Source organism: Pithys albifrons, chromosome 8, assembly GCF_047495875.1.
Source record: "Pithys albifrons albifrons isolate INPA30051 chromosome 8, PitAlb_v1, whole genome shotgun sequence".
In the NCBI taxonomy this organism is placed as follows: domain Eukaryota; kingdom Metazoa; phylum Chordata; class Aves; order Passeriformes; family Thamnophilidae; genus Pithys; species Pithys albifrons.
In genome coordinates this window covers 16,939,260-16,966,811 of record NC_092465.1, presented here as the reverse complement: position 1 = coordinate 16,966,811, position 27,552 = coordinate 16,939,260, and the positions used below count along the sequence as shown (strand labels likewise).

Below are 27,552 nucleotides of genomic sequence, written 5' to 3'. Positions count from 1 at the left end.
GACCCTGCTCAGGGAGTGTGGAGCTGGTTTCCTCACCCCACTGCCAAGGACCAGCCAAGCATGGTCCATGTTGACCCATAGCAAACATACCTAAGGTGCCCAACCCTACCATCTGCCTCAGTGCCACTGTCTCCGGAAGCAGAGGCAGTCATAGGAGGGCACAGTCCATCCTGGTGTATTGATCAAAGCAGAAACCAAGGCTGCTATCAAGAACCAAACTGGGCCCTGCACCCTCTCTGTACCCTTGTGTCTGGCAACTGAGGCAGAAGCTGGCAGTGGAGTCCTAGAGGGTGCCTCCATTGCAGCACTGTGGCTGAGCAGTGAGGAAGAACTGCTTGTGCAAGCTCTTGCCATGTACCTCCTAAGCTGTAGCAGTTGTTCCAGAAGTGGATGTTCTTCTTATTTCTGCAATTACATTCCCCTTCAGCCACTGTCTCATCTCTTACCAGCTTCCCTTGCTCTTACTGGGCTATGCAGCTGCCCTGACATGGCTCTGCCCCACAGAGTCAGTAGTTTAGAGCTGGTCCTGGGTTTTGCAGTTGATAATGGTGCTCCTGTTTCCTCTGCAAAGCTGATCTTTGAGCCAGACCCCATAATGCTGCTGGTCTGTACATCCTTCCTTCCCACGATGCTCTGTCAGCCTCAGCTGATGTGGGAAGGGGATGCTCTGTCAGCCTCAGCTGATGTGGGAAGGGATGCGGGTAGACAACACCCTTCATCCACTGTTTTCCTTTCCTGGATGATGTGGGCTTGCCCTCTGTTCAAGGCTGAAAGGGCGATGCCTCTGTGGGCATTGGGGTGTCGCAAGTTCAAGAAAAGGGTAGAGCCCAGGAACACCCAGAGCACCATCACAGGGAAGCTGGAGGGCTCTGACACCAATGACCAGATGCTGACAAGCACAGTAATGCTTGTCCATGGGCTGTGTAACATCAGCCCCTGGGCCTGGCCTCCCAAGGCAAGCTCTGCCCCACAGCCCAGTAATGGGCTGAGCCGTGCTGTGCAAAAATGGTGCAGCAGCGGTGCCTAACCCCAGCCCAGCAAGCAGCTTCATTCTAGGTACAAAGGCTTCAGTTTGCAGTGCCTCAGGGGTCACACTCCTCAGCTGAACGTGAAGCTAGTGAAATGGGGGCTTGTTCTTAACACAGTGAGCACCAGAGTCAAAGGGTCACGTAGATCCCTTACCGCTGACAAACTGCTTGGATGACTGAGATTGAAGCCAGGTTGGAGGCTAGACCAGGAAGCACTTGAAAACAAGTGGTGACTGTGGGAAAAGAATCACAAAATCATATAATTAACCAGGTTGGAAAAGAGCTACAAAATCATCAAGTCCAACCTTTGATCCAATCACTGTGCTTACTAGACCATGGCACTAAATGCCACATCCAGTTTCACCTTAAGAACTTCCAGGGATGATGAAGAATCAATTGCCTCCCTGGATAGCCTATTCCAATTCCTGATTACTCTCTCTGTAAAAAAATTTCTTCCTAATATCTAACCTAAACCTCCCCTGGCACAGATTAAGACTGCTCTCTTGTCTTACTGCTGGTTGCCTGGAAGAGGAGACCGACTCCCAGCTGGCTACAACCCCCTTTCACATAGTTGTATAGAGCAATAAGGTCTCTCCTGAGTCTCCTCTTCTCCAGCCTGAACAACCCCAGCTCCCTCAGCCTCTCCTCATAGAACTTGTTCTTCAGTCTCTTCACCAGTCTCGTTGCCCGTCTCTGGACCTTCTCCAGCACCTCAACGTCCTTCTTGAACTGAGAGGCCCAGAACTGACCACAATACTCAAGGCGTGGCCTCACCAGCGCTGAGTGCAGGGGAAGGATCACTTCCCTCGTCCTGCTGGTCACACTATTCCTGATACAGACCAGGATGCCATTGGCCTTCTTGGCCATCTGGGCACATTGCTGGCTCATATTTAGCCTCCTTTCAGTCAGAACTCCCAGGTCCGTCTCTGCCGGTGCGGAGCGGAGCGGGGCGCTGGGAGCGGAGCGGGGCGCTGGGAGCGGAGCGGGGCGCTGGGAGCGGAGCGGGGCGGGGGTACGGAGCGGGGCGGTCGGTACGCACTGGCGGGCGGGCGCGGGGCGGCGCGGCCCCGGGCCTCTTTGTTCGGCGGGAGGCGGCGGCGCGCCGCCCCGCCGCTTTGTCCGCCGCTGCCGGCGGGAGCCAGTCGTCCCGGTGCGCCGTGAGTGGGGCCGAGGAGCGGGGGGCTGCGAAAAGGCGCGGGACGGTGGGGCAGGGGGAGGCAGGTGGGCAGACGACGGTGCCCCGAGAGGCGAGAGCCCCAGGCGTGGGTTGGGGCCGCGGGCAGAGACGATCGAGGGGCTGAGGGTCTCGGGCAGGGCTGGGGGCAGCTGGGCTTGAGATCTCCGGGGGGTGGAGCCAGGGGGACCGGGAACCCCAGGAAGGCTGGAATTGGGGTCTGGGTCCCGAGAATGGCAGGGCTCAGTGGGACAGGGCTCCCCGAGTCACCAGGGACCAGTGAACCCCAAGATGGGATGCCTGCTGCTGTGCTCCTGGACAGGAGAGACTGGGGGCCCTGGACAGTGCAGGGAGGGGTGGAGGTGACTGAGGGCCCCCGGTGGGGGGAATGCGGTCAGCAGGGCCGAGATGTAGATGTAGCACCCAGCCAAGGTACGTGGCGCTAGTCCTGAGTCCCATCATGGTCAGGAGACCCTGGATAGCTGTACCCCTTGGAAGAACTGGAGTCTGGCCACTTGCCCCATGTGAGGAAGATGCTGTCGGCAGCTCTATATTGCCCCAAGATGCCCACTGCTGCTGCCATTCCATGCTGCCGGCCGTCCCTGTGTCACTCTTCCATGGCCACCGTGGCATTGCGAGCATGTGCTTTTGCTTTCCATGTGCTTACCGTCTCCCAGGGCTGTCCTTGTGCGTGGTCTCTTCATCTTGTTCTCTGCCCCAACCCCTCACCCTGGTACCAGGGCAGTGGGCCACTGCAGGCAAAGGCTAAAGGAGGAACAAAGCATCCTCCTTTCAGTGGTGTGGCAGGGGAGAGGGCCCTCGTGGGATGGGGCAGCAGTGAGATCTTGCAGGGTGTTTTAACCACAGAAGGATGGTGGCCCTTGTGGCATAGGTTTGGGTCTCTGGTGCCAGCCTGTGCCACTTCCCACAGCTCAGCATGCTCTACTGGCCACTAAGCTGTCAGCAAAAGTGTGTCCTCAGCATGGATGCTTTTGTTGGAAGGGCTTTGCTGTTTAGGTGGAGTTGATCAGGAGGCAGGCAGAGTTAAGCCTGAAAGATCCTCTTATTCTGGACAACAGGGGCATAAGTGCAGTGACAGCCATCATCCTTAGGGACATGCCCTGGCCAGAGATGATGGGATGGAGCTGGCAGAGGAGACTGGGGGCTCTATGGGGAAACATCCCCTCTGCTTGCCCTGGGCAGCCCTGTCACCTGCTGCCTGTGCATCATTTCATGCACAAGCTGTTGCAACCACAAGTTGCAGTGGGTGTCTCCTGTTGTGTCTTCTCCTTTGCCTGGGAGATGCAATGTGGTCCTTGCAATTTCCTCCCCAATCTCTGGTGTCAGCTGCTTTGTCAGGGCTTTGTGCAATTCCTTGGCTGCCCCACACTGCCCCTTGCTATCGCTGTCCTGCCTCCTGTTCCATCCCCCCTGCCAGCCCTTGCCATCGGGCTTCAGGCCGCTCTGAGCACTGGCCACTGTGGGCTTTGGAGGCTGGAGGTCCTGCAGAAGAGAGGGCACAGGATAGAGGTTTGGAGGGACAGAGTGATGCTACATCTCTCCTCACACTTGGGGCAGAGCTTTATGTGATGCAGAACACCTGGTTCATGAGCACATGGTGGGGAATGCTTCTCAGGCTATCCCACCTCAGCCAGGGCTCAGGACTGGCAGCTGCAGTAGGCCAGTGGAGCTGCCGCATGTTGCCTTCCTCCAGGGGTCTGTGGACCCCTGTGAGAGGGTGTGGGTGCTTGTCACAGGGTGTGGCACGGGTTGGGGACCTGCCCAGGGCCAGATAGCAAATGGGGGCAGAGGAGGTGGTTCTGCGCCTGCCTATCCCCTCACAGTTCCCAGCTGGTGCTGCCCTGTGCTGACGTGTTTACCCTGGCTGTGACTGTGCTGACTCTTCCCCTAGATGTGTCCCTGCAGGGGACCAGGATGTCCCAGCCTTTCCCCGGGTTCCCTCCACCTACCTAGCTGGTGACAGGGCGGGAGCAGGATGCAGATGGGAGCATAGGGAAAGAGTACTTAGCAGGGGATAGAGTTCTGGGGAGATGGCTGCCTGAGCAGGGCTGTGTTTGTGGATCTGTGGGTAAGGGAAGGGATGTTGGTGCTAAGAAAGGGAGCAGGAGGGAGCTGGAGCAGGAGCTGGTGGACTGGAGCGTGCTGGTAAAGTGCATATAGATTCATGCAGAGACTGTTTGCCTGCCCCTTCCCCACAGTGTTTGAGTCAACTGCCTAGCCAGGATGAGCTGGAGTTTCCTGACACGGCTCCTGGAGGAGATCAACAATCACTCAACCTTTGTGGGCAAGATCTGGCTGACTGTCCTCATTGTCTTCCGCATCGTACTGACAGCCGTGGGGGGTGAGTCCATCTACTATGACGAGCAGAGCAAGTTTGTCTGCAACACACAGCAGCCGGGCTGTGAGAACGTCTGCTATGACGCCTTCGCCCCCCTCTCCCACGTCCGCTTCTGGATCTTCCAGATCATCATGGTGGCCACGCCATCGGTGCTCTACCTGGGCTTTGCCATGCACCGCATTGCTCGCATGCCTGAGTCCTCACGGCGCCGGATACCGGCTGCCCGGCGGGCACGCATGCCAGTGGTGCGCCGAGGAGCTGGGAGGGATTATGAGGAAGCAGAAGATGATAATGAAGAAGACCCCATGATCTTTGAGGAGATTGAGGTGGAGAAGGAGAAGAGCCCAGAGGGTGGAGAGAAGCATGATGGCCGGCGCCGCATCAAGCAGGATGGGCTGATGCGTGCTTACGTCCTGCACTTGCTGTGCCGCTCACTGCTGGAGATGGTTTTCCTCTTTGGGCAGTACCTGCTGTACCACTTTGAGGTGAGTCCCTCCTACGTCTGCAGCCGCAGCCCCTGCCCACACACTGTCGACTGCTTTGTCTCCCGCCCCACCGAGAAGACCATCTTCCTCCTCATCATGTATGCTGTCAGTGGGCTCTGCCTCTTCCTCAACCTCTGTGAGCTCTTGCACCTTGGTGTGGGGCGCATCCGCGATGCCCTGAGCCACTCTGGTGGCCCACCGCTCCCAACTGGTGACAGTCCTGCACCACGGTATCCCAAGAAAGCCCCCAGTGCTCCCCCTACCTACCACTCGCTGAAGAAGGAGCTGCCACAAGCCCCATTGACCAACGGCAAGCTGGACTATCGGGAGAGCCTGGCCCAGGGGCGCTTCCCTCTGGCCGGGGCTCCCCCAGTGCATGAGCTGGACCGGCTTCGTGAGCACCTGCGCCTGGCCCAGGAGCACCTGGAGGTGGCATTCCATCTCCAGCCTCCACCGCAGCCCCCCAGCCCTGCCCGCAGCAGCAGTCCTGAGGCCAATGGCATTGCTGCCGAGCAGAACCGCCTCAACCTTGCCCACGAGAAGGGGACTACCACCTCCGACCGGACCACAGGTGAGCTGGGGAGGGAGATGGATGTGGATGACTGGGGTGGGGGCATGAAGGGTTGCTCCCAGGCTCCCCCAGAGAGGGGATGCCATTCCACCTGTGGTGGGCACTAACCTGCCTCTTGCTCCCTACAGGGCTGTGAGTGCCACCAGGGATGACGGTGGTGTCTGCCGGAGTGGCTGCCCCCACCACCATGGAACAGGAGCGCAAGGTGGAGGATGCCACGTGCCTGCTCAGCAGGACAGTCTGGGCAACCCTGTCCTGGTGGGCAGTGGAGGGGTCAGGGGCCATGGGGTTCATTCCTACTTAATTTTCAAAAAGGGAATATCTTATTTTTGTACATTTTTATAAATTCATCAGTGTATGCACCCTGGCATTTTTATACTCCATCCTGTTCTCCGTTCTGGGCCTGTGCCCCACCATCTATTTTGCCTCCTCCCACACCCATTTTCCGCAGCATGTTGTCCTCACACCTCCCCGTGCCCCCCATGCTAGCTACCACCTGCTGCAGCACTGGCCAGTGCTGTGCATGTGTGGGAGATGCTGGTAATATTGCTATTGCCCCTGATGTGTGGGGCTTTAGAAAAGCAGGCTAAGGGGTCTGGCTGGCTGGGCCGACCTGTGGGACAGAGTGCTGGGCTGGCATTACACTTGAAGTGGAGGGGACAGAAGGGATCCTTTGCAGCAGTGCCACTGGAAAGTGCCAGTATGGCCGTGCTGCGCAGCATCCTGGCACAGGGCTGTGAGCTGTGGGGCTGGCCTGCTTGGAAATGTCTGTGCAGAGGTCAGGGGCTGTCCTTCCTGCTGCCTCCGCCCTGTCCTGGCAGGTTGCCCTTGGACCAAATCTTTTCTCCTTCTGCTCTGCCTGCGGGGCTGGGACCCCCCACATAGAGCCAGACCCTGGCCCCACAGTGTGGGGACGTGGTGCCCCGAGCTCAGCTTGGCCAGGAGCCAGTGGAGCGTTTCTCATCATCTCAGCCTGGGTCACAGGGGAACTTTTGTAGAGTTGTTTTTACTTAGAAATGATTGTCACTCTGTTTTATTTCCTCTTTTTTATATCTATATTAGTAAAGGCTGAAGACGTTTTTTACTTAACTGCTGCATCCGGTCCTTCGGGAGGAAGGGGTGGGAAGGGAATGTGGCTGGCCGGGGGTTGCAGTGGGTGCTCTGGGACCTCCCCACTGCCCGGGGTGACTCAGTTGTTCCTGCTGTGACGCAGCAGCTTTCATCATCGGCCTGGTGGAGAGGGATCGCTCTGGCCACATTCCTATTTGGCTCCATCCCTTTCAAGGGCAGGGTAAGGGGCTTTCCCATGCCTCCCCATCCTCCCACCACTCTGATGCATCCCCGTCCTGCCGCCCCCATTCCTCCACATGTTGCCTGGAGCAGAAGGGATGTTGCTCTGCCCTGTGCTCCTCTGCCTGGGGCAGGATCAAACCCAGACATGCCATGGCAGTTTCACCCGGCACACCCCAGTCCCCTCTCTGGTATCCCAAATCAGAGCTGGATGCCTCTAAGTGCTTGTCCATCTCCTCACTTCCCCATCTGGAAGCCCCCCAGGGAGTTGCATCCCACTCCACAACCGCATGCCACCTCCATGGCTGCCTCTGGAAGCTGGAATTTCCACACTGCTTCAGTAAAGAGAACAGGTTTATTTCACTCATCCCATTAGGCTTTCCAACAAGCTGTGCCGCCGGAAGAGGGCTCGCTTGTGGTGCCATGCGTGCCGTCAGCTCTGCCAGTGTTGAGTCCCAGCATGTGCTTGGCCAGACACATCCTGATCATCTTGCGGTAGTCTGGCCCTGCCTGGAGCACAGGGTGGCTGTTGAATTCTGCAGCAGGAGCAGAACCCCAGTCTTTGGGGAGGGGTAGAATTGAGGGAGTGGAGCAGGTGGGGAGAGATGGGGGCTAATCTGGTTGCAGACAGCAACCTGGCTTTGGCAGGGCAATGTGCCTTTGCCAGAAGCTGTGCCTTTGCCAGAGGCTGTGCCTAACCCTGTCCTGCCATGTCCCAACTTGCTTTGGGCTGGGACTGGCCCTAGGGCAGGTCTGGCAGTGTAATGGTGCCTGGGGAAGCCCAAAACTTTGGCTTGTGCAGGGGAGGGTGTCACAGCCCAAATGGCTCCTCCAGTTCCCTTTGTTCCCTGCAATGCAAAGCTGGGGTTCCACTGGGAAAGCAACTCCTCCTTTAGATTACAGTGTGGGGCTGGGCTGGGGGACGCTCTAGACACAGGTACAGTCCTGGGCCAGGATGTTTGGCACCATCTCGTACTTGAAAGAGTACCCACCATCAGAGGTAGTGCGGACACGCAGGGAGCGCATGGTGCCGGGCAGGGCAGCGCAGCAGAGCTGCACACCCAGCCGGTGGCTCAGCCCATGGCCTGCGGCGCAGCTTCCATGGCAGTAGTAGAAAACAAAGCTGCTGGGATGCACGATCCACTTGTCCCAACCCAGCTCCTCAAACGAGATGTTGAGGGAAGACCGGCGGCAGTTGGTGTGAGTGGCCAAGTCCTCAGATGGGCGCTGCAGCAAACTCAGTGCGGCGGGGGACCAGGGCACAGTGGAGCGACGAGCCCTCTCACTGCCCTTGGCCCGGGTGGTGGCCACCAAGAAGGGCATCTTGTCTCCCTCAGCCAGGCAGGGGCAGCCAGGGCAGCGCACCAGGAGCACGAGGAGTGGCTGTGAGAGCTGGGGCAGCAGCACCGGTGCCAAATGAAACACTGTCCAGTGCTCGGGTGTCTGCTCAGCCATGGCTGTCACTGGCACCCGGCCCTGTGGCGACAGGGCCAGCACATCAGGGGCTGAGTGGTTCGGAGTGACTGAGGGACCAGTGTAAAACCAGAGCTGGGCAGAAGTCACCACACGGCTCAGGGTGTGTGCTGAGGGCTGGAAGAGATAGGTGAAAATCCCTTCTTCCTCCAGCAACTTGTCCGGATGTGTGGGCTCACAGGGCACATCTGTGATGGGTAAAAGATGATCAGGGTGTGTGCCCAAATCTGAAGAGAGGTCCCCAGTGCTAGGCAGCAGGTGGGATGTTGCAAAAGATCCCTGGAGTCCTGGCAGGGCACGCAGCTGCCAGGATAGGCTGTGGCAGGGTGTGGGGAAGCTGATGTCTGGTGCTATGCAGCAGCTTATGTGCTGTGCCCCGCAGCTGAACCCTGCTGTGCCTTAGGCTGGTCCATTAGTGGTGACCCCATACTCCAGCATCCTGCCCCACCTCCTAGTGTCCTGCCCCATAGCTGGTCATCCTGCCCCGTTCCCCCAGCATCCATCCACATCATATCCCATCCCATAGCATTCTGCCTGATCTCATACTGTTGTGCTTTATAGCTGGTCATCCTGCCTCATTCCACAGCATCCTGCTCTGTCTGTTAGTATCCTATCCCATTTTCCAGTATCCTGCCCCATTCCCTAACATCACACCCTATTTCATCCTGCCTGCTCCTCAGCCTACCCATGTCTCTGCACCCTGCCTGGTCAGTTGTTCCTCAGCCTCTCAGCATCCTCTGGTGCTGCCTGCCCCTCTCCCTGTCTGTCCTGGGCTGCTGTGCTTGTCCCTGTCTGCCATACCTTTTTGCCTCCTGGCTCTCCACCAAATCTTGCCCATGCTGATGCCCCAGCCCAACATACTGTGTTTCCCTTCTCTCATAGACCACCACAGAAGACTCTCCATCCTTCAACATCCATGTTGCCCCAAGTCCCCATCCTGCTTCACCCCTCTGCCCTTTCCATTCCACCAGGATGTTCTCACCTGTGGAAGGGAATAAGATCACCTGGGAGGCATCCTCCAGCTCCTCCGGCTCAACTTCAGTGTTTTCAAGGATGTCTCTCCGGTGTACCCTCCTTGCTTCCATGTGGGGCTCCTCCTGGAGAAGTGGGGGGCTCAGATGCTCCAGCACCCAGGCCCGTACCTTGGCCAGGATGAGCTGCCGATCTGCCCCTGCCTCCGTGCAGCTAGCCAGGGCAGCAGTGGGCAGCATGGCAGGCAGCAGGTGCAGGAGGAGCAGCATGACCACAGGGTGTGCAGCAGGCCAGTGGCTTGGGGGGCTCTGCACTGGGCTTCTGCCTGCCTGCCCAGCACGTCTGGCTGCTCCACTCCCCCTGGGGTAGGGTGGCATTGAGATCTATCTGACACTGACGCAAATGTCTGCTCGCCGTGAATATTATCTCTGGGCTGTGAAAGCGCTGAGACGTCTGGAATGTGAGGACTGCAAGGACAGTGTGGTCTGGGGGGGGCCCACACCCGGGCAAGGGAGGTATGTATGGGAGATGCTGCTGGGAGCAGCGTGTGTGGGGCTGGAGAGGCTGGGCTGTAGGCAGGATGCTGCTAGGAAGGTTTTCCTGTGCTGGTAGGGATGGAGGGGGCACTCTGGGTAAGCTTTACAGTTGCTCCATCATGGAGAAGCTGGAGATCTGAGGCTTCAGGCTGTGCACATCAGGGAAATCTGGGCAAGGACCTGATAGGGTTCAGAGCCCTGTGAGGCTCTGGCATGGGACAGGCACATTGGGGCTGATTGGTTGGGCACTGGGATCACTGGGACATGCCAGGACAGCCAGGATGTGAGGACAGGGCAATAGGGAGGGCTGGCTGGGGGAGATGGGTGGGTGTGGCATCTCCAGAACAGTCTGGAAGCTGCAAGGTCCTGGAGACATGAAGCAGGAGGGATGGCAAGAGGTCCATGTGCTGCCTGGGGCTGGGGAAGTCTGGGCCAACTTAAAGGGGAGAAGAAGAGGTAAAGCAGAGCCAGACCAGCTGAAGACCCAGCAGCAGTGCCAGGCAAAGGATCCTGGGGTGCTGTCTGGGCCAACTGGCTGTGGGTTGGCTGACAGGGTGGGAGTTGCAGGAGAGGCAGAGGCGTAGCCTACAAGGGGACCCAGTGCCCTTTCTGTCACTACTGTCTCAGGGAACAGTGCCAAGTGTTCCCTATTTGTCAGCTCTGCTTGCCCTTGTGGGTGGTGAGCAGCCTGTGCATGCCCTCTGCTCCTCCAGCAGCCCAGTGTCTGGCACATCCCATCCACAGCCTGGCATCTCATGCAGCATTCAGTACAGTACATCCCACCCTCTGTAGCATGTCCTACATGGCATGTTCTGTCTCCCTGCAGTCTGGTGTCCCACTCAACATACCCCATACCATGAGCCCCATGCCATGCTCTCCACACAGTGCATTGTCTCATGCTGCTGGCTGAGCCAGCATGGAGGCACAGCTGGGTCTATGGCACCCCAGCTCTCTGGGGTGCCTCCTGCCAAGCTGCTATACATAGGTGGGCCAGCCCTGTCTCAGTGAGGCGCTGAATGCAGCAGACTCAGTCTTATCAACCCAGCGTGTCATCAGAGGGTATTTTTGGGGACAGCAGCTGCAGGCATTTATAACGTTTGGTCCCTGCGCATTGACACCCAGCAGCGGAGCTGGAGGAAGCAGCAGAAGCTGGGTGCCGGCACTGGGAGACACGGGAGAGGCAGCAGAGTGAGGTGCGTGTGTGGGGATGGAAACTGGGCTGGGGGGCTGCCTGAGGCAGAGTGATCATGGAAAGGAGTGGCTGAATGGTGTAGTGGGGTGGCCAAGCCCTCAGGTCTGTTTGTGCCTGCAGGAGCTGCTGTGGGGTGGCCTGTGGTCAGAGGAGTGTATGGCTGGGCAGGTGGCTCTAATGGATGCACTGTCCCAGAGGTAGGGCTCTGGGGGGAGAAGCTGGCCCCAGTCCCTGTCACTCCCTGGGGACCAGCCTTTTTCCACCGGCCCCTCTGCCTCATTCAAGGAATAGTTTTTTTCCCCTCCCCCAGCCTGAGCGAGGCAGGGACGACCCTGCCCCAGTCATGGTGTGAGTAGAGGCTGGGGTGCATTCACTCGGGGGAGGCACAGAGCTCCCTTGCCCTCTTCCCGTGATGTTGGGCACGGTTACCCAGAAAGCTGGGGATGGAGGCAGTGCCCTCCAAAAGCAGGACCAACCTCTGGCCTTCTCTTTGCCCCTGGGGCTGATCATTTCCAGCCATGGTTTTCAGTGCACAAGGGCTGGATTCTGCCTGTGTGACCACGCTCTGGAGGGTAACCTGCTCCTGGGGGAGTGACCCTGTGGGGTGGCAGCTGGACACAGGGAGTCGCCTGCCCATCTGCGTCTGTGAGGAAGTACCCGGATCCAGCCGGGGCCTCGCACCCGTGACAGCCCTGTGTCAGCAGCTGCCCGCTGAGCCGGCCCAGACGCTGTAGGAATGCGGCTCTGCTACCACCCGATACTGCAGGAATGCCCGGCGGGTGGGGAAGGGTGGGGGGCCCCCTTGCCTCTGCTGTCCCCCATCCCCAGCACCCAGCAAGCAGCTGCCTGTCTAGACAGGAGTCACCGGCCCTTCGAGCTGGGGTCCCCTCTGCAACCCTGGGGTAGGCTTGTGAATGCCCCGGGTCCTCGGGACACAAAGAGCTGCCTTTTGTCAACTCTTCTATTGCCTCGGACTGGGAAATGGGTGATTTGGTTGAAGCAGAAGCATATGCAGTGGGACTGAGCTGCTCAGAGCAGGGGTGATGCTCTTGCAGAATGGGGTTCATGTGGGGGGTTTTGCTCTGGTGGGACTGGTCAGTCCTTTTCATGAAGCCTGAGCCCCAACCCTGATCTGTCTGTGCACCCCCTCAGGCAGATGGTCCCCGCTGATGGTCCCCGCTGATGGTCCCCACTGCTTCTCCAGCCAGCTGCCTGCTGTGACCACAGGGAGGTGGTGATGGAGGGGTTCAGGGGAGCCCCCAGGTTCCTGGCCTATCCACGTGCCTTCACTGTCCAAAGCGGCACTGATGTGGTCCTGAGCTGCCAAATCAGGGGTGATCCCCAGCCAAGCATCCTCTGGGAAAAAGACAAGAATCCCATCGAGCCCTCAGGCCATTACCATATGGAGGCCAAGGGGGACCTTTACAGCCTGCTCGTGTCTAGTGCCAGCCCCCAGGACAGTGGGCTCTACATTTGCAAGGCCAAGAACAGCATTGGCGAGACCTATGCTGCCACCACACTCAGCGTGGAGGCAGCAGAGCCCCGAGAGGAGGAGGGATGCTCGGGCAGTGAGGCACCTGCCTTCCTCATTGCCCCCTCATCCATGCGGGTTTGCCGGGGGGAGGATGTGATGTTTACCTGCAGGGTGTCTGGGCAGCCCTGCCCAGTGCTGGAGTGGGAGAAGGATGGGCACAAGCTCTCTGACCTCTTTGAGAGCAGTCACTTTGCAGTGGGGCAGAAGCCAGAGGATTGGCACTTCCTGAAGCTGTTCAGTGCCCGTCCCCCAGATGGGGGTGTGTATGTCTGTCGGGCACGCAGTGGCTCCCGGGAGGCCCTGGCTGCAGCTGTGCTCCTGGTCGAACCCCAGGCACTGCTGGATGGGCTCCCCAATGGCTCTCTTGCTGATAGTCCTGAGCCACTGGTGGAGAGGCAGCAGCAGCAGCAGCAAACAGCAGGATGGCACGTGGGACCAGAGATCTGTGTGCCCAATGGCATACTGCCAGGCGTGGGGGCAGGCATGGCAGGGGCTAAGGCATTTGCTGTGAGTGTGGGGAAGCACGCCAAGTTTCGGTGTTATGTTACTGGCAAGCCCAAACCAGAGATTATCTGGCAGAAGGATGGTCAGCCCCTTGCCCCTGGCCGAAGGCATCTCATCTACGAGGACCGAGAGGGCTACTTCATCCTCAAGGTCTTGTACTGCAAACCCCAGGACCAGGGTCTGTACATCTGCACTGCTTCCAACACTGCTGGCCAGACTCTTAGTGCAGTGCAGCTCCAGGTGAAAGGTAGGAACATGTCCAAGCAGTGCCAGGGTGGGCTGGGTACCTGGGAATTCAGGGATTTTTGACTGGCAGGGGTGTGACCTCATGGGAGGCCAGCATTCCTAGGCTCCTTGCTGCCCTGTGCAACCAGGGTCACTCCAGGCTCTTCAGGATAGAGCTGTCAGCTGGAATCAGGAGATGTTGGGCTCCTCTGGGAGCTGTGTCCCCCTCCATGTCCCTCTCTTCTTGCAAACAGAGAGATGGCCTCTCAGGATGCCTGCAGATATCCAGCCATGACCAGAGACGGGGGACAATGCCTTGGTGACATATTCCCTTGGAACTACTGAATGATTTTGGCAGGCAGTCCTGCAGGGCAAGACTTCAACTGTCTGCACTGCCCCATTCCCCCAGAGTCACCTTGCCAGCTGGAGAGAGCCCATAGCTGGAGTGACTCAGTACCTGGTGCAGACTCTACCTGCACCCCACTGCTCCCCCAAGACTCCCTGCTGAGATGCTGGGGGCATCACTGGGTCTCTCCAGGCTGTGTCATGACTCTCCCTGCTCTGGGGGTTGTGCTTTTCAAGGCTGTGTCCATCTCATGTAGGCTGAAGGAGAGGGTGGATGGCGCTCTTTGTGAGCTGGGAACAATGTGAGCAAAGGACTGTGGTGGGTGCTGTACCCTGCATGCCCTCAGCTTCTGTCTCTTCTGGTGGCAGAGCACCGGCTGCGTTTCCAGCTGCAGCTGGCAGACGTGGAGGTGACAGAGTGGGAGGATGCTGTGTTGGAGTGCCAGGTGCCACTGGAGACCATCCCCACTGCCTGGTACCTGGAGGACAGGGAGCTGCAGCCCAGCCACAAGTATGTGATGGAGGAGCAAGGGGCAGTGCGGCGCCTGACCATCCGCAATGCCCACACTGATGATGATGGCATCTACCTCTGCCAGATGAAGGACAAGGGGTGTAGCATCGCTGAGGTCTCTGTCCGAGGTGGGGGCCAGGTGTCTGGTGGCATGGCTTTGTTTTCCTATCCCCCTCCTTGCAAGGGTCCCTACTACACCCTGCGTTTGCCTTTCCTCCATTTGGCTGTGATTCCTGCTGCTGCCCTTCCTCAACCTCCTCTTCCTCTTCCTCCTCTCTCCCACCTCAAAGAGCCCACTGTGTTCCCCAGCATCCTTCCCTGGCCCTTATATCTCTTTTTGTAGGAGTGATTGTGAAACGGCTGCCACGGAAGCTGGATGTGATGGAGGGGGAGAATGCGGTTTTCTGTGTGGAGACACGGGATGAGGCAGAGGGGACCTGCTGGAGCCGGGACGGGCTACAGCTGCAGGAGTCACCCCGCACTGTGCTGAAAAGCTTTGGCAGGACACACCTCCTGGTTCTGGTGCACGTCACCCGCCAGGACGCAGGCATCATCTCCTTCACTGTCAGGGAGTCGCAGACGTCCTCCCAGCTCCGGGTCAAGTGTAAGCTCCAAACTTGAAGGGGTCCTGTGTCCTCTCTCCTGCACATTCACAGGGGGTGATACAGAGTGGGAAATGGAGTGGGCAGCCAGTATGCTGGGGATGTCATACTGCAATGTTTGGGGTTTTTTTTGTGAAGGGGTTTTTAGCAGGACTCCAGAACCCCAGCCTCACAGGCATTCACAAATCCCTGTAACTAGCACCATGTTATAAGGGATCAAGACCATCCTCTCCATCAGAGAGAGGATCCCCAAAGAAACAGGCTGCATAGCCCCACTTAACACTTCTGCCACCCCACTCAGAGTCTTGTTGTTATGCCCAAGCAGTCAGCATGGGCTGTGACTTGCAGGTGTGAAGCGTGATCCTCCCAGTGCGCCGGTGGCAGCTGAGATGAGTGTGGTGGAGAGCAACACGGCTCTGCTGACCTGGTGTCCAGCACCTGACACCCACCTCCGCCCTGCCAGCCGCTACCTGCTGGAGCGGCGGGAGGCAGTGGGGGATGAGTGGGTGCAGTGCCTTGCCACTGACCTGCCTGGTTGTGTGCGGGTGCTGGGTGACAGTGTGCCCCGTGAGGCTGACTATTGCTTCCGCATCCGTGCCACCAACAAGCATGGCAGCAGCAGACCCATGGAATTCCCTGGCTCCGTGCATCTTGGTGAGAATGCTGAGCCAGGGACTTCCACCTGGGAGCTGGCTCTCCCCAGGGGTGAGCTGGGATGTTGTGCTACAGCATGCTGGTAGTCAGTGCCATGGGGGCTCAGTCTTGCTGTACTCTAGCCCCAGCAGCTCGCCTGGAGAGGGGTATGCAGGATGTTCGGGTGAGGGATGGTGAGGATGTGCAGTTCTCCGTGGAGCTGTCAGCTGCAGTGCACGGCTCCTGGTTCCTCAATGGTGCCAGGCTGGGTGAGGAGCAGGATGCAGGCAGTCGGTTCAGGGTGCAGCACCGTGGGACAGAGCACTTGCTGCTGATCCGGGGAGTGCAACTGGTTGACAGTGGAGCCCAGGTCACCTTCGTGTCTGATGGCATACGGGACTCAGCCATCCTGCATGTGCAAGGTGAGCAGGGCAGTCACCTGTAGTCCTGCCAGGACCCTATCAGCAGGGGCTCTCATGCTGGAGGATGCTTCTCACCCCACTGCGATGTCTCTCAGCTCCGCAGGTCCATATTGCCCCAGTGCCTGAGGCCCAGCGGCTCCAGGAGGTGCAGAAAGGGCTCCCTGTGCTGCTGGAATGTCAGGTGTCTGCCCCGGATGCCCCTGTCCGCTGGCTGAAGGATGGCAAGGCTGTGCCTCTGGATGATGTTATTGCAGTACAGGCAGAAGGCTGCATGCGGAGACTGCTCCTTCGTTCGGCGGTTACCTCCGATGCTGGTGTGTACACCTGTGACGCTGGGGATGATGCTGTGAGCTTTGTGGTGACTGTGACCGGTGAGCTGGGGACTCTGTATGGGAGCCTGGACCCCACCTCCTGATAGTGTTCCTGCTGCTCTTCTCACCCCCATGATGGGGCTGAAAGGTGCAGCCAGTTGAGTACCCATGCTGAGCCCCACATTATCCCTGGCAGAAGTGCCGGTGAGGATTGTCAGCTCCAATGAGGAGGCCCCCCACACCTACGTGGCTGGGCAGCGTGTGGAGCTGTGGTGCCAGCTGTCCTGTCTGGCAGCTCCAGTGCGCTGGTACAAGGATGGAGAGGAGGTGGATGTGGATGAGAGCCTGATGCTGGAGCAGGAGGGTCCACGGTGCCAACTGGTGCTGCCCTGTGCCCGGCCACAGGACACAGGGGAGTTTGTCTGTGATGCTGGTGGGGACTCTGCCTTCTACACCATCACTGTGGCAGGTGGGTGTGATGCAGGAGGGCTGGTAGGGTCTCAGGGGGCTTTCTTTGATGGTACAGGGTGTCACAGCATGTGCATGCTGCTGTCAGTGTTGCTGTCACTTGCAACTATGGGTCACTTACCAGACATGCTCTTGCTGGGTCCTCACCAACAGTTTGCTTGGTTGGTTGGTTGAAGTCTTTGTGGCAGCTCTGGTGCATAAAACCACCCAGACTGATTGCCAGAGGGAACAGCTCTCTCCACCTGTCCAAAACACTAGAGCACCCAAGGTTACCAAATACCTGCATACCAGGGTGTTTGCCAGACCTCTGTCATGGCCAGTAACCAAACCCTCCTCCAAAGTCCTAAAAACACTGGGCCTGGCACTTGGGATGGAGTGACTCATGGTCGGACATCGCTCTGATGGACAGCATTAATTGCTGACCTGAAAATCAGCTGTTGCCTGGAGACCAATGATTGGGTGGTGTTTGCTGGGCAGGAGCAGGGGACAGCATCCCATGGTGGCTGCCCTGGCTATGGAGTGGCCACTGGTATCACTGACTGGCAGTGGAAAATGAAAGCTGAAAGTGAGTGAAAGGCTTCCCCTTGCTGGCCCTGAAACCCACATCCCAGAAGCACAAGAAGGTTACTCAGGGCAGATTTAAAGCCCAGTTAAAAGGCTCTGTTACCCACAGCAGTAAAGCCTCACCATGGTGTTAACATGGGGCAAAGGGTCAAAGTTGATGGCAGAGGATGTAGGAAGAAGGGATGAATGATAAGAGATGCTTGAAGAGTCAGTGGAATGGTGACTGATGGGAGGGTGAGGAAGAGAGGAGTTTTAGTGAGTTAAAGGCAAAATTGCTAGTGGGAAGGACAGGCTGTGTGGGCTTTGGGCAGAGACAGGAGTCATTTTCTGCCCTGTGGAAGTGCAGGTCATGCAGAGTTCTACTTCCCTATGGTAGAAGGGGGAACACCATCTGCTGAAGCTCAGCCTTTCAGCTGAGCGGCTTTGCATAACTTCAACAGAAGGGTCTTAGGGAGGCTGGCTTGGTTCGATCTGGATTTGGACATTGATGTCACCAGCAGAGCTGGGAGTGAGGGACAAGAGGCTCTGGCTGACAACTCTTTGGCACGAGTGCCAGGATGGCTGCTGCAGTCAAGAACTGCTATGGCATGCTTGGGTTTCCCTGAGGCATCCCAGCTATCCCCTATGGGGCTGCTGTGGCATGGAGAATGTCTGCCTCAAGCCTGGCCACCCCTGTGCTCCTCTGGGTTTTCTGGCACCTGCTGAGCGCTGGAGCTCTATGAGCTGGTGAGAAGCTGAGGCCAGAGTGGTGCTGTCCACTGAGAGCTGTCACATTGCCCCCTCCTTGCTTCAGTGCTATTCAACATCCTCAGCTGCACTTCAGAGATGTGATTGCTTTTAGCAGGCCTAGGGAGAGAGGCATCTACAAGTCGTTTGATCAGGAAGCTGGGCATATGCAGGCTCAGCATGCAGCAAGTTAATAGCTGCAAACTGGCGCCACACTGTTCTCCCATGCTGTGGGGCTGTGGTGTGCTGCTGAGCCTGGACATCGCAGCTGGGAACTGTCTGGGAAATATCCAGACCGCATGCCCAGTATGGGGCAGCTGTGGGCTCTGAGAAGGGCAGGTCACTGCTCGTCTGCCAGTGTGCTCCAGTGCTGGCTGTGCCTCATGCCTGCCTGGAGCCATGGGCTGGATGAGCACCCACAGCAGAGTCCAGGCCAGCTGCAGCTGGCTCCAACGGATGTGGCTGGGCAGGTGGTGTTGGCTGTGCATAGCATCCTGACCTTCTCCCAGCAGAGAAGGAGGGCAGCTCACCTAAAATTTGTACGAGTAGCCCCTCTGCCTTTAGAGCTCTGACTCAAGTCAGTGGGGAGATGTGAGCAGTGGCACACATTTTATGTGTAATCCATTAATGGTGGTGTTTAGTGATCAGTGCAATCTTGAGTTGGGTCCTGGGTTCTGGTCAGCCCGAGGGACAGGGCTGTGAGCCATATGCCTGTGTTGCAATGTCAGAAAATGCCAAAGCTGAGTCAAGACAGAAACACCAGCTGGGTCCTGGTGGCCTCCGAAATAGGGAGATAGGCAGAGAGGTGGGCACCCTCTGGTAAAGCAGCCACGGGGGCTGGTTCTGACACCACAGACAGTGATTAGCAGCACCAGGATTTGCTAATGAGCTGCTTGCTTACCCACATCCTCCCTCCACAACCCTCAGCTCTGTCATGGGGCAGAGCAGGGCATGTAGGGCAGGTGTGAGGGCATGGCAGCAATTTACAGCCAGCTTGAAGCCAGGTACTCCTCCTGGGTGTGATGGGTTAGGAGAAGGAGACAGGCAGGACAGCCCAGAAGCTTGTGCTATGTAGCCTGTGGATGAGGCAACATCCTTCCAGCCTTAAAGACAACAAGGCAGTGAAGCCATCACTGCACACAGGGCTGTGACTGCCACCATCACTGTCTCTGGTCTTTACATCCTGGCTGAGCCCTATGCCTCTCCCTGTCAGAGGCCCCGGTGAAGATTGTCAGCTCTAATGAGGGGGCCCCCCACACCTATGTGGCTGGGCAGCGTGTGGAGCTGTGGTGCAAGCTGTCCCGTCTGGTGGCCCCAGTGCGCTGGTACAAGGATGGGGACGAGGTGGAGGCAGGAGAAAGCCTGGTGCTGGAGCAGGAGGGACTGCAGTGCCGGCTGGTGCTGCCCTGTGCCCGGCCAGAGGACACAGGGGAGTTCGTCTGTGATGCTGGCGGGGACTCTGTCTTCTACACTGTCACTGTGGCAGGTGAGTGCGAGGCACATCTCCCTCTCCCCTTCTCTCTCTACGCCAGCTCCATGCTTACACTGTGGTTGCAGCACCTCAGCTACCCCTTGCCTCATTGTGAGCAACTCATTGCCCATGTCCCTGGGCTGGAGGGGGATGCAGGCAGGGGCAGGCCAGCTGCTGTCTCCTTCTAGAGCCCTGGGCCACACTGTCCCTCTACCCTCCAAGGCACAACCAGCTGCCTGCCCATGGTTTATGCAACCTCACACCTCAGCTCCAGTGTCCCCTCAGCTTGCAGTTACCAGCACTGCAGGGCTGGGATGTTCATGGCTGCTGGCCCCAGGGCAGGTAAGATGGAGGACAAGTGACACAGGGTCTTGCTCCTCTCAGCCCCGCAGGTCCACATTATCCCAGTGCCTGAGGCACAGCAGCTCCAGGATGTGCTGGCAGGGCTGCCTTTGGTGCTGGAGTGCCAGGTGTCCCCCCCAGATGCCCCTGTCCACTGGATGAAGGATGGCAAGGCTGTGGTCCCAACCCAGGTCCTGGCCATCTGCTCAGATGGATGCTTGAGGAGGCTGCACATCGCTACATCCACACCATCTGACTCGGGGGTGTACACCTGCCATGCTGGGGATGATGTTGCCAGCTTCAGGGTGACTGTGAGCGGTGCGTGAGCTGCCCCAGGGGTGCCTGTCTTCACATGGGCCTCACCCAACACCACAGCTGAGCCCCACCATGTGTCTCCCTGGCAGAGGTACCAGTGAGGATCATCAATTCCAACAAGGAGGCCACCCACTCCTATGTGGTTGGGCAGCGTGTGGAGCTGTGGTGCCAGCTGTCCCATCCAGTGACCCCAGTGCACTGGTACAAGGATGGTGAAGAAGTGGAGGTGGATGAGAGTCTGATGCTGGAGCAGGAGGGGCCACAGTACCGGCTGGTGTTGCCCTGTGCCCGGATAGAGGACACAGGGGAGTTTGTCCTCAATGCTGGGGAAGCATCTGTCTCCTACCCCATTTCGGTGGCAGGTTAGTGGCACGGCAGGGACATCCTAGGAAGGACAGCACTGCCCCAGCTCTGTGCCATGGGGTCCTCAACCCTGCTCCCTGCCCTCAGTATTGTGGAGGAGGATGTGTGGCTCTATCTCTGTGCCTGCTGTCCCTGCCCTCAAACAGCTCCTGCCTCTTTGCTTTGGGGTGAGAGGCTGTAGCATCTGTACCACCCCTGGGGGACAGGGACACAGGTGACAGTAGGCAGGGACAGCAGAGTCAGGAGCAGCGCAGTAAGCAGGTCTCACACCCTTCCTTCGCATCCCTGACAGAGCCACCAGTGAGGATCCTACACCCTCCACAGCGCCCAGTGGAACTGCTGGTTCAGGCACTGGGGCACGTGGAGCTGCGGTGTGAGCTCTCTGTGCCGGATGCTCCTGTGCGCTGGTTCAAAGATGGGCTGGAAGTGGACGAGACTGACAACCTGCTGTTGCTGGTGGAAGGGGCCTGGCGGTGTCTCTTCATCCCCAAGAGCAGTGTGGAGGACACAGGAGAGTACATCTGCGAGAGCAAGGATGAGGCCGTCTCTTTTGATGTCAAGGTGTCAGGTCAGTGGAGACCCAAGAACAAGGAGGTGCTGATGTGGTTCTGGCTGCAGAGTCTGTCCCAGACAGGGGGAGGGGACTGGCTTCTTCATGATGATGAAGCCAGTGGGTGCCCACCCATTGGGCCACCAGCTCAGGCACTTGCCTGGAGCTGCCAGCAGAGGAATGCCCAGGACCTCGTTGCCCCTGCACTGCTTTGTGTCACAGACATGCCATCCCTGCAGAGCCTCCGGTAAGGATAGTGCAGCCCTGCAGACCTGTCCCTGTCATGACGGTGTCCCGGGGGGAGACAGTGACACTGTGCTGTGAGCTGTCCCGTGAGGATGCGCCTGTGCACTGGGCCAAGGCAGGCATCAGGCTGGAGGCTGGGGGCAGCCTTGTCCTGGAGGAGGAGGGTGCCTGTCGCCGGCTCCTCATCCCTGCTGCCCAAGCTGAGCACTCTGGAAAATACACCTGTGATGCTGCCAATGACACAGTGACTTTCACTGTCCAAGTGTTGGGTGAGCAAGAGGCTAGGGGAGAGCCTGGTGGGGAGTGCTGGGTGCACAGACTCCAGAGACCCCAGCTGTGTTGGTGCTGGATGTTGCAGACCCACTGGTCACGATCCTGGAGAAGGATGTCCTGCCAACCCACCAGCATTGCCAGGCCATGGAGGACCTGGTGCTGGAGGTGCACCTCTCGCAAGCCCATGGGGAGGTGAAGTGGTACAAGGATGGGGAGAAGCTGCAGGACACGGGGCGTGTGCGGCTGGAGGAGGATGGGGTGCGCCGATCCCTTGTGATCCTGGGCACCATGGGCACAGATGCCGGGGAGTATCTCTGTGACACCGGCCATGACAGCATCGTCTTCTTCATCACTATAGAAGGTGAGCAGAAGGTTCCAGTGGGGATGGCCAGGGAGACAAGAACTGAGATGGGTCTGTGGCTGCTGCCAAGTTAGTGTGGGGTGGGGCTGGGATGGGTGGCACTGAGCATAGGGAGGCTGGTAGGGGGCACACAGAGAGCTGGCTGCGCTTGTGTAATGGCCCTGTGGAAGCCCCTGCCCTGCTCAGCTGCAGCTGAAGGAGTCTGGACAGGGCCTGACCATTGCAACACCCAGCATAGGGTGCTCCTGTGGTGACAACCTGTCTCTTCAGTCCCAGAGCCACCAGTGACCATCGTGGGCAGCACAGACTCCATGGTACATCGCTGCCTGGTGGCCGGGGAGGACCTGGTGATGGCTTGTGAGCTCTCCCGGCCTGACGCCATTGTGCGCTGGCTCTGGAATGGGCATGAGATGCATCCAGGTGAACGAGTGCATGTTGAGGCCCATGGGGTGCTGCGACAGCTCACTATCTGTGGGGCACAGCCCAGTGACTCAGGATGCTACATCTGTGACGCCGCCAGTGATCGCATGGTGACAAATGTGGAAGTGTCGGGTGAGCTGGCTCAGCACCCCAGGGACCCCCAGCATGATGGAATCATGCCACAGACCTGGGCAAGGGGAGGTGATTCCTTTGTGACCCTCTAATGGCAGAGGACAGGGTGGCAGCATGACAGGGGAGAGTGCGAACCCTGTTCCCAACCCTACAGGACCCATTGGTCAGAAAGAGACATGTCAGGGTTGTGGCAAGACACGTCCCTGCTGCCTCCCCCAGCCAGGGGCTGTTTAAATTTAGCCTTGAACGGCTCCCAGGCGCCGTTCCTCCTGCTTTGGCTGCCAAAGACTGAGCTCAGCCCACACCCTCTTATCAGCTGGAGATGGAGGGCTGGGCAGGGTGGGAGAAGGCCTGGTGCAGTAGAAGCCCTGGCTCCCAAGCAAGGTGTTCAGGATGAGGGGCACACTGAAATTCACGGTCCCAACCCAACAGCTGAGCTGGCTGTCCAGGGAGTGATGTAGGAGTGACAGGTTCTGCTGATGTCCCTACCTGGAGTCCCTTCCCTGAGTGGACCCTGAGCAACCAGACCCCTCCAACCTGCATGCCTTCCCCTCTGAGATCCCTATCTGGTCCCACCATGGCCCCAGCCAGCCCCATAGCCCTCCTGCCCCACAGTGACTCAATGAGGAATCACCTCTCTGCTTGCAGTGGTCTTGTCCCTGCACTGCCCCACACTATTGGGACACTCCTGAGCCCTGACTTGTCTCCCTGTGACCCTCAGCTCGGCCCGTGTGCATTGTCAACAAGGAGGAGGCGCAGAGCCCATTGGAGGTACAGGAAGGGGACAGTGTGACACTGGTGGCTCGGCTTTCCCCAGAGACAGCGGAAGTGCAGTGGCAAAAGGAGGGACAGAGGCTGTGCTCAGGTGGGCGGCTGCTGGTGTGCAGTGAGGGTCCCACACGCAGCCTCACCATCAAGCAAGCAGAGCTGGGTGATGCTGGCATCTTTCTCTGCGACGCTGGTGATGATGAGGTGCATTTCACACTGCATGTGAAAGGTGAGCCTGGAGGTGTCCCACACCCATGCCAGGGGCAAGAGCAGTCCACTGTCTCATGCCAGGATGCTTTGTACCCCCATTCCATGTTGGTGCCACTGCCAGGGGCACAGCTGAGCCCAGTGCTCCCCTGGCACAGAGGCGCCCATGCTGTTCGTGAACAAACAGGAAGAGCAGGAGAAGCTGCTGGTGCTGGAGGGTGGCAGTGCTGTGCTTTCTGCCATCACCTCTACAGAGCGATCTGATGTCACCTGGCTGGGCCCGCGGCAAGCAGCAGTGGGCAGTGAGCGCTGTGAGCTGCGTCGTGATGGCCGCGTGCACAGTCTCATCCTCCACAATGTGGCCATGGAGGATGCTGGCATCTACACCTGCCTCTCACCCCACGACCAGATGCGGTTCCACGTGAGCGTCAGAGGTGGGCAACAGGGGGGCAGTGGGATTCCTGGGGAATCCACGCAGCAGCAGCAGCAGCCGCTGACATGGAGTGTTTGACTGTGCAGAGCTGCGGGTGAAGTTCCTGCGTGGGCTGTCAGATGTGCGAGCTCGGCAGGGTGAGCGGGTGGTGTTGTGGTGTGAGCTTTGCAAGGCACGGGGCGACGTGGTGTGGCGGAAGGATGGCCGGGTGCTGGCGCCTGGCCCTCACTGGCAGATGATAGTGGAGGGACGGGAACGCTCACTGGTGCTGAATCACGTGGAGCCTGGGGACGCTGGCGAGTACTGCTGTGAGTCCAACGATGATCAGACGCTGGCAACACTGACGGTGCAGGGTAAGCCTAAGGCTTGACTACCACCCCAGTGACCCCTATGACAGAGCAGTGGTGGCAAAGCTGGGCACAGTGATGTCAGTGTTGCAGGGATACTCAGTGTCTCTGCAGGTCAGGGAGGCCCTGGTGCTGAGCCCTGATACCCTGGTTGTAGTCCCCAGGGTGGTAGACATCATCATGGAGCTGCAGAACCTGACAGTGCTGGAGGGGGAGGATGCCACTTTCAAATGTCTGGTGTCTCCCGAGGATGTGGCCCTGACGTGGCAGTTGAATGGCCAGTCTGTGGTCCCCAGTGAGCGGCTGCTGGTGACAAGGAACGGGCTTTGCCACAGCCTCACCCTTCGGCATTGCCAGCCAGGTGACGCAGGAACTGTGACAATCAATGCCGAGGGGCTGGTGAGCACAGCCCGCCTGAGTGTGCAAGGTGAGGGGAAAGGACACTGCTGGGGCTCAGCCCAAGGAATAGCCCTGGGGCCAACTGCTGACCCCGTGCATGGGATGTGCAGAGGCAGAGGTGCTGTTCGTGAGGAAGCTGCAGGACATGGTGGCAGAGGAGCAGGAGAACGTGTGCCTGGAGGTGGAAGTGAGCCATGAAACTGCTGAGGTGCAGTGGCTGAAGCAGGGTGTCCTCCTCCAGCCAGGCAGCAAGTACGTGCTGCAGGAGTCAGGGTGCCGGCGCACCCTCACCATCTGCTGCCTTGGCCCTGCTGACCGCGGCACCTACCGCTGTGAGAGCCTGCATGATCGCACACAGGCCAAGCTCTGCGTGGAGCGTGAGTACCATGGTGGGAATGGTGATGGAAGGTGACATGCATGGGGATGGGGATGGGGAGTGCCCCAACTGCTGCAATGGGAGAGGGTGGGCAGAGCTGGTACTTGGCTGGAAGAGTTGGTTGAGCAGAGAGGAGCTTGTGGGCAGGGGTGGGAGCCTGGTATAAATGGCTGGATGTAGAGTTTCGCTCCAGCAAGCACTGGGGAGCCAGGGTGTCTGTGGCGGAGCAGACGCCTACTTACAGACATGGGTCCCTCACAGCCCGTAAGGTGTCAATCCGGACACCACTGGCAGATGTGGAGACCTTCGAGAAGGAAACAGCCACCTTCCACCTGGAGCTGTCTCACCCTGGTGTGCCTGGGGTCTGGACACGGGATGGCATCCGAGTGAAGCCCAGTGACACATGCCGGATCAGTGCCATGGGCTGTGGGCACAGCCTGACACTGGAGAGGCTGGCGCTGGAGGACTCAGGCACTGTCACCTTCACTGCTGACACCCTGCGCTGCAGTGCCCACCTGCGTGTGCGGGGTATGGTCCCTGGGATAGGCTGGGAGTCCATGCCCCTGGCATTGTCTGTCCTACAGTTGTTCAGTACCAGGGGAGATGCCAAGACGGAGCTGGGCCACCCTGGGCACATGCTGGCAAGTGTCCCCCTGTCCTCAGGGAGGAGATGTGAGTTGGGCAATGGGAACCCCCAAACAGGGTTTGGGTCCAGAGGCAGCTAGACCACCACTGAGGAGTGCTTGCCCATGGTAGTGCCCTTAGAAGTGCCACTTTCATCCCATATTGAAATGCTGCAGGCACAGATACCCTTCCCTCCATGTCTGTCCTACCAAAACTTCCTGCCCTGTGTTTTGCTTCCTCAGAGCCTCCGGTCATTATGGTGAGGGTCCTGCGAGACCTGGGGGTCCCAGAGACAGGGGTTGCCAGCTTTGAGTGCGAGTTGTCTCGTCCCAATGCAGAAGTGAAATGGTTCAAGGTGAGAGTTCGCTCTATCCCCTTCAGCAGCGACCAGCCATATCCTCCTCCCTGCTTTACCTTCTGGTTGCTGCCCTCCCTGCCAGGGCTGCATGCAGGGCAGATGGGGCCAAAACAGCAGGGCTTGCACCCTTGAACACACTCTCCCCTGGGCAGGATGGACAGGAACTGCAGCCAGGGCGCAACTGCCGCATCTACTCAGCAGGCCGGCGCCGCATCCTGCAGCTGAGCCGCTGCGAGCTGGCCGATGCAGGCAGCTACACCTGTGACGCAGGCGACTGCCAGGCCTCTGCCATGCTGCACGTCCAGGGTACAGTCACTCAGCTCCTGGGGGCATGCACGCCCCCAAACCCTACGTGCTCTGCTCCCCCTCACTCTTGGCTGCCCTGGTACTCTGCCCCTCACTTGTAGAGCGCCAGATCCACATTGTGCAGGAGCTGCAGGAGGTCCAGGTGCGGGAGGGTGACAATGCCATCTTCACCTGTGAGGCATCACATGGAGATGTGAAGGGCGAGTGGTTCCGGGATGGGGAGAAAATTAAGGTCTCCAGCACAGTGAAGATACGGCAAGAAGGTGGGGGTGCAGGTGGTCCCACACCTGGTTTGGGGCTGGGAGGGAGCAAATTCAAGCAAGGAGACAAATAGAGGTCTCTGCCCCCCACCTGCTATGGGTGCCAATTGCTGTGCCCTTGAGCCAGCCTCTCACTCCCCAGGGACCCGGCATTTCCTGTTGTTCTGCAGTGTGTGCCCTGAGGACAAGGGACTCATCCGCTTTGCAGCTGGGACAGCCATCTCAGAGGCCAGTCTGCAGGTGGAAGGTATCAGTGTGGGCTGAGATGTCAGGCTGGGTGCCAGCACCAGGGCTGGGGTGCACTAGGTCAGCTTGTGGTGTCCCCATGGCAGCCCACTCACCCCACCATGCTGATGCCTTGCCCCCAACTACCAGCGCTGCCCATCCGGATTGTGAAGCCACTGCGAGACAAAACAGTGCTGGTGAGGCACAAGGCAACGCTGGAGTGCACTGTGTCCCACGCCCGGGGCCGAGTGCGCTGGCTCCGTGGGGACACTGAGATCTTTGCTGGTGACAAGTATGAGATCTGCAATCTGGACTGCTACCGCACACTCATCATCCACCGCGTGGGGCCTGAGGATGAGGACTCGTACACCTGCGATGCCTTCGATGACCGCTCCACTGCCCAGCTCCTGGTGGAGGGTGAGTGGGTGCCCGGGGGGCACCACTGGAGGCTGGCAGTGCTGATGTGCCTTGCAGTGGAGGGATGCCAGAGACCCTGTTCCCATGCCCCACTGCTTGCAAGAGTCTGAGTGTCGGTGTGGGAGCAAAAGGCTGGATATGGGGCCAGGGGTCTGTAACCCCTTGTCTGGGATACACCTGGGTGCCCCACCAGATCTGATGATGTTCCAGCTCTCTCTGATTCCCACTGTTCCCACAGGGAGCTAGAAGCCAGGATGCGGCACTCAGGGCCTGCACAGATTGATGCTGCTTCTGGGAGATGGGGTCATGTTTCCTTGGGCATGTACAGACACATGGACACCACCCTCTGCCTGCTCCAGCCTCAGGCCTCTGCATTAAACAGCCTTTTTTTCTGACATGGCTTCTTCCACCCCAGCAAGCTGGGGTCCTGTTAA

The 27,552-nt window shown here is 58.8% G+C and overlaps 3 protein-coding genes across 5 annotated transcripts; 2 read left to right on the top strand and 1 right to left on the bottom strand.

Moving 5' to 3' along the window:
• Window positions 1–1,860: 1,860 nt before the first annotated feature.
• Window positions 1,861–6,701, top strand: LOC139674969 (gap junction gamma-1 protein-like). Of its 3 annotated transcripts, none has more exons than XM_071562050.1 (3): window positions 1,861–1,946; window positions 4,422–5,617; window positions 5,746–6,701. In XM_071562050.1, exons 2-3 carry the CDS (start codon window positions 4,447–4,449, stop codon window positions 5,751–5,753), a joined length of 1,179 nt encoding a protein of 392 aa, XP_071418151.1. In that variant the 5' UTR covers window positions 1,861–1,946; window positions 4,422–4,446; the 3' UTR covers window positions 5,754–6,701. The 3 variants fall into 3 exon arrangements, with proteins under 3 accessions (XP_071418151.1, XP_071418152.1, XP_071418149.1); XM_071562051.1 differs by lacking the exon at window positions 1,861–1,946 and adding an exon at window positions 2,068–2,178; XM_071562048.1 differs by lacking the exon at window positions 1,861–1,946 and adding an exon at window positions 2,068–2,185.
• A 1,133-nt stretch (window positions 6,702–7,834) lies between these two features.
• INHA (inhibin subunit alpha) lies at window positions 7,835–9,729 on the bottom strand. Its single transcript, XM_071562594.1, has 2 exons — window positions 9,363–9,729; window positions 7,835–8,568 (listed from the first exon to the last, which is right to left on the bottom strand). The coding sequence occupies exons 1-2, from the start codon at window positions 9,727–9,729 to the stop codon at window positions 7,835–7,837; spliced, it is 1,101 nt and encodes a 366-aa protein (XP_071418695.1).
• Window positions 9,730–9,754: 25 nt separating this feature from the next.
• On the top strand, window positions 9,755–27,496 carry OBSL1 (obscurin like cytoskeletal adaptor 1). Its single transcript, XM_071562621.1, has 28 exons — window positions 9,755–9,812; window positions 11,011–11,081; window positions 11,692–11,810; window positions 12,308–13,365; window positions 14,058–14,327; window positions 14,543–14,803; window positions 15,150–15,455; window positions 15,578–15,856; window positions 15,952–16,227; window positions 16,364–16,636; window positions 19,139–19,411; window positions 20,143–20,415; window positions 20,709–20,984; window positions 21,206–21,481; window positions 21,571–21,846; window positions 22,117–22,398; window positions 23,120–23,395; window positions 23,532–23,807; window positions 23,893–24,159; window positions 24,311–24,580; window positions 24,663–24,929; window positions 25,190–25,456; window positions 25,795–25,907; window positions 26,063–26,216; window positions 26,318–26,479; window positions 26,619–26,723; window positions 26,852–27,118; window positions 27,357–27,496. The coding sequence occupies exons 1-28, from the start codon at window positions 9,755–9,757 to the stop codon at window positions 27,362–27,364; spliced, it is 7,059 nt and encodes a 2,352-aa protein (XP_071418722.1). The 3' UTR covers window positions 27,365–27,496.
• The last annotated feature ends 56 nt before the right edge of the window (window positions 27,497–27,552 follow it).